We start from the raw sequence: 5,707 nt of genomic DNA, 5'->3' as shown, positions 1-5,707 counted from the left end.
TACACACACATACATATATACATATATATATATATATATAAGGTTTGAGAAATATATATTTAATCTATCTTGCATCAATTTTGTTTAAACACAAAGGGGGAAAAAGAGACAGTCGTGAATCCCAATCTGGAATGCTCAAAACTCCAAGTTTCCCTGGAGAAGGGTTTTTCTTCTCACCGCCGATCATAATACATCATTAAATCCTGACAAAAAACATGTTGCGATAAAATTATAGACTTTGACCGTTGACTTTCAACCAAATCCATTCAAGTCAAAAGCTCTCTACAAAGAGGACCAATCACCACAGGGAGCTAGAATTGAAATTTCGTTTTACTTTTATCATTAGATTAAAATTAAAATCGAAATTTAGGCGGCCAAGCCATGCCACCTGGCAGATTGGTATGTATTGACAGAGCAGATTTCTCCCATTATTAAAACTCCCCATCAAATTTAATGCTCTGGGGTTTAAAGATGAGACCCCCCTCGTTAGAGCAGTCGATTTGGAAAAGCTGCAGCTTTTAATTAGTTGTATATGTGAATTTTATATAGTTATGATTGTGGTTTTTGATTGTCTAATTTTTAAAAATAACACATGAAAAATATTGTGATATTAACTTTTAAAATACTATCACGTATTCAAAATGATAATTCCCAAGTAGACATTTACTATATATTAAGAATGAATATCCATTCTTTCCGGGTGGAATCACAAGCTCAGATGAGCTCACAGTTAATACAATTAAATTACACGTATCAATAGTGTTGTCAATGCGTATTAGATAAACAAATTACTGATGAAGTTGCATTTAAGTTCTTATATTGGGACATCTATGTGTCATTATTGAGGGATTGTTTTTAAAAACAGAAGTTAATTAATTTAGATAATAATTAAAATGGTTCGGAAACACCTTTTATTATTCAAGTGAAAAAAAAAAAACAATTGAAAACATTATATCTAATTAAGCTTTGGATTACAACTAGACTTCAGAACTCGTGAAAACATTTTTTAAAGTGATTACGTTAATTTATCAAATGGCTAGGTTAGATTTCTCGTAAGAATAACCCTATCATGTAAGAAATTAATAACATACTCACACGAATGAATTGTCTATAATCTTCAAAATAATCACCGCATATACATTGAATATATATAAGAACCTGTTCTTACGTAGAGAAATACAACCATTATTCTTATCAAAATAAATAATTAGATAATAAACCTTCACATCATGTGAATATAAATAAGGCTAGCTGGTTGAATGAATGTGGTGCTCAGCATCCACAAGTGGTACCAACTTGCTGCAACAACGACTCAATATCCCTATTATGTAATAGAGTAATTAACGTGTCAATTAACAAAAACAAACAGTGATTCTTTTTTAAGAAAATAAACAACTGTGTGAAAGTATGCAGAACTGAACTGGCATAGCCGGCGAAAGCGGCCATGAAAACCTAAACAAATTGCCTTGAAAAAGAGAGAAGGGTACCGCCTAACAACTGCTGCCCGCTTAGAACATTAAATTTCAACTTGTCCTTAATGTCAACGGTCAAAAGCCGGCTATTCTATCAAAAAATAAAAATAAAATTAAAATCACACCTCATCTTCCTGTATATATCTCCCAATTGTAATAAACTTCTCAACGTCAAGAACTCAATCTTTTGCTGTATTTGTTCTCTGTCAAGCCAGCCCAGCCGCACATCTGTTTTCTTGTTTTGCTTCATTTTCTTGCAAGATTTAATCCAAATGAGTTCTGCAAAGTATCATCATTACGGACAAAGTAACATCAATGGTCAACGTCCATCTCCATTGAAGATCAACAAAGAATCCCATCTCATTCGCAAATCTTCTTCTTCTTCATCAGCTTCTACGTCGAATTCTTCATCATCGGTATCTGTAATAGATCCTCCTGTTTTTGGAGAAAAACTGGAGCAGCAGCGGCAAAAGAACCAACCGGTTATTATCTATACACATTCACCTAAGGTAATCCATACGCAAGCCAAGGATTTTATGGCCTTGGTACAGAAACTCACGGGACTTTCGCGGTCTAAAAATCAAGAAATGGCACCCCTTGCACAGCAAGGGCAAGATCATCAAGGTGTTGTGAGTAAGGGTTTAAAAGCGGGGAAGGGTAACTGTAACGAAAGAAAGCATGTTGGTCATGGTGATAATGACTCATCTTCAATTTCAACAGAAGAGAATTGTCATGGGGCTGCTGCTGGTGTTGATATTGTTGTTTCACCATTTCTTAAGCCACCAAATGCTCCTCACTTCGCTGATGTTCCTCTTTTTACCCCAACTTCTTCCGATTTCTTTTTCTCACCCAGGCCAGTATTTAGATGTCCTGATTCAGTTTTTGCATCGCCAAAGATGGGAAATCCGATATCTCCATCTGTTCTGGAGTTCATTAAGGGCCTACCTGAATATTGACAGAATAGAGTGGCAATATGGGAATTAGAGGTTTGAAGTTTTTCTGGTTCTTGGTAAACGATCAATGGTTTATTTGTTCATAAATGAGGTCGATCCTTTCTTTTTTTCTTTTCGTTGGGTAGTCCGTAGTCCGTACTCAGTGTTTTCGTATTTGCAAAATTAGGGAGATCTATCAACTAGAGATTATCAAGTGTGAATTACCATGTTGAATATTTAATCTAATTCATTCTTTGGCCATCGAATCCCCAAGGGAAGTTTGATATCTCTTCTGGTGAAAATGGCATTATAGGGAATTTTACGATATTTCATACATAGTGAATTCTTTTGACATTCTTTCAATCTGTTTTATCTTTCTTAAAAGTATTATTTGAAATAAATTAAATAGTACTGTAGCTCTTCAGGATCCACCAAGTTAATTACTCATCACTTTACTTGTCTAGCTTTGGATAGAAATTACAGACTTAGGTTGTTCGTATTTATTCAACTAAAATTTGTGGACTAAAATGCGGATCTGAAAGCACATCAAAGAATATCTATATGCATCGTAGTCCAACACAGCAAATGTGTATACCCTTAATTGGCTCTTTCCCTACTGGCACATGGATAGTTCCAGCCTCAAGCCGAGAGAACCAGCTTGCAAGCCCTCGAAGGTCATGTGGAATTTCATTTCTGAAAAAGAATCCAGCAAATTGATATTAGGTCTTGATTTCTACCTTAATTATAATTCCCACCGTAACCGGTGATAAATCTTTGTAACACATCCCAAGTTCGACACTTAATCCACAATATGCAAGCAAGAACAAATCAGGTTTTGGTTGATGAGAAAAGAAAATGAGCGCAAAATTTGCTGCCAGGAAGAAGCTTTAGCACTGCCTCTATATTTGTTACGGTTAGGTATAGGCAAGGAGGACGACGCCCTTGAAACAAAGAATGGAGTTAGCCCATAATACAATGAGAGACTGCTACCTTTTCCCTGCAAATTTATTGAGAATGAACCCAGTATCTCAGCTTGTAAGACAAACAGTCGTTTATTTATTGAGATGTTGCATCATGGACATTGGGCCTGTGGTTCATGAAAATACCTCCGAGCCCAAGCTGCTTTGACAAACCAGCTTTGATGGGCTTCGTTCTGATGTTCGATTTCCTACCTCCTTCATACCTGATTGTTTATGCAGTGTGTTTTTTTTTTTATCATTTTAAAGTGTTAATGTTAAAAATAGATTTTTTTTTGATCATTTTAAAGTGTTAATGTTAAAAATAATTTTTAATAAATAAAAAATATTATTTTAATATATTTATAAGCAAAAAATATTTTAAAAAATAATCATTATCACAATATTAATTATTATATTTAAAAAATAATAATTACTGTCCCAATACTAAACACTAGCATTTTTAGCTGCAACAGTAGCAGCCTGGCGCTGCCGAACCAAGTCCAGTTATTCATTTTGAATTTAATTACTTGTGCCATAACATCAACGGTTATCGTGCGATGAACCATTTCTAGCTTTTTAGAATTTTTGAAGAGATTGTGTTGATATTTTTATGAATACATAAAAAATAATTTTTTTATTTTTTATATTGACATATCAAAATAATTTTAAAATATATAAAAAAATTAAAGTACAATACAAAATTCTAATTCTTACAAAAAGACTTTCTACCTGCAAAAATAAACGAAGTCCCGTATAATAAAACTCATGTATCAAATATCAATTAAAAAAATAACTATAATCAAGTTGCAAAATTATAGTAACGACGGATGCAACGCATCTCCCTAAAAGAATTCAAATATTTTTAATTTCTGTTGAAGTTCATAAATCTTTTAAATGTTCCTTTTTAATAGGAGACGCATCTCCCCCCAAAAAAAAAATTCATGTAAAGCTGGAAGTATTCCACGTTATTGGAGCATGATTCCGAATGGAAAAAATCACGAAAAAGTGTGATGTATGGATAGAATCAGCCATCTATAGGTTTGAAATAAAAGCTACTTGGAATTTGGAAAAGCACTCTAAACAGAACTATAGTAAATTTTGGTTTTGTTTGTTTATGTATTTAAAAAAAAAATTAAATTTTAAATTCTTTTACTTTAAATTAATATTTTTTAAAATATTTTTACATTATTTTAATATACTGCAAAGAATATAGTAAATTAATATTAAACAGGATGTTGGGACATCTAAATATTTCATCCTGCAAAGAATACATTCTGTATATGGAAAGAATCCATCCCTCCAGCATAACATGTGTGTGTGTCTATATATTTATGCTATCAGGACGAGCAAAATGACCTTTGTAATAATCAAATCCCAAATTGCCTGGAACAACTGAACAAAGGGATAACATCTAAATAAGACTTTGGGCTTTCCGGACAGGTTCATCTAGTTAGAGAATTTTTAAAATTCATGTTCGTTAGATTTTAGATTTAGGGGTTTTTTTTTAAAATAAAAACAAGACTTTAGTTTAGATGAACTTTTAAATTAAGTTTTTTAAATTAAAATAAAACACTTGATTATTTTTCAATAAGATAAATCTAAACTCTAATTTTGAAAGAAAGATAAAAACTTTAAAAAGAAAAAAAATCACTAAAATGAGATGATAAAGAGTGAAAAAATCTTTGTATGTTGAATTCTTTTTTCACCCTGTTTTTATAGTAGATCCTAGAAGATAAAAAGTTAAAAAAAAATCAATTATAATAATGATTAAAATTAATTTTTATAATTATCAATCTTTAATTAATTATAATAAATTAAAAATTAAATCCAAACATAATGACTATAAATATAAATCTTTCGAGCTAAAAAAGTGTTAAAAAAAAAAACCTATGGAAAGGATTGTGGGCTATGCCATGTTTAAATTTTAGTTGACAAAACAAAAAATTTTATAAATCAAAATATTATCTTACAATAAATTAAATTAGATTCAAATCCAATCCGAAACGCAAATTAGTATGTATGTGTTTAAATATTTTGATTTGTTTTTAAAAATTTTGGATGCCTTTTATATTTTATTTTAACTTTTAAACTTTTAATTTTACAAACATTAAAAAAGTATTATATTTCTTTTATACGTGGAATAAAGTTTTTTTAAGGGTTTTTAAGTTTCATTAAAATATAATAATTAATAATTATTTAAAATTAATTTTTTATCCATCCATAATTTGCATAGAACATGTTAATGTTCATGTTAAAAACTCATGTTAGTGATGAAATTTCAATAAGATTTTAATAAAAAACGTGAACGAATTCCACTTTTAATCTGCTTTGAGACATGTCCATT

At 30.9% G+C, this 5,707-nt stretch overlaps 1 protein-coding gene across 1 annotated transcript; it reads left to right on the top strand.

Moving 5' to 3' along the window:
- The first annotated feature begins 1,744 nt into the window (after positions 1-1,744).
- PDE337 (VQ motif-containing protein) lies at positions 1,745-2,428 on the top strand. The gene has a single exon (XM_011017210.1). It carries the CDS (start codon positions 1,745-1,747, stop codon positions 2,426-2,428), a length of 684 nt encoding a protein of 227 aa, XP_011015512.1.
- Positions 2,429-5,707: the final 3,279 nt, after the last annotated feature.

The sequence above is a fragment of the Populus euphratica genome, unplaced genomic scaffold (genome assembly GCF_000495115.2).
Source record: "Populus euphratica unplaced genomic scaffold, PopEup_1.0 scaffold5.1, whole genome shotgun sequence".
Taxonomy (NCBI): Eukaryota; Viridiplantae; Streptophyta; class Magnoliopsida; order Malpighiales; family Salicaceae; genus Populus; species Populus euphratica.
This window is presented reverse-complemented; position numbering and strand designations above follow the sequence as displayed.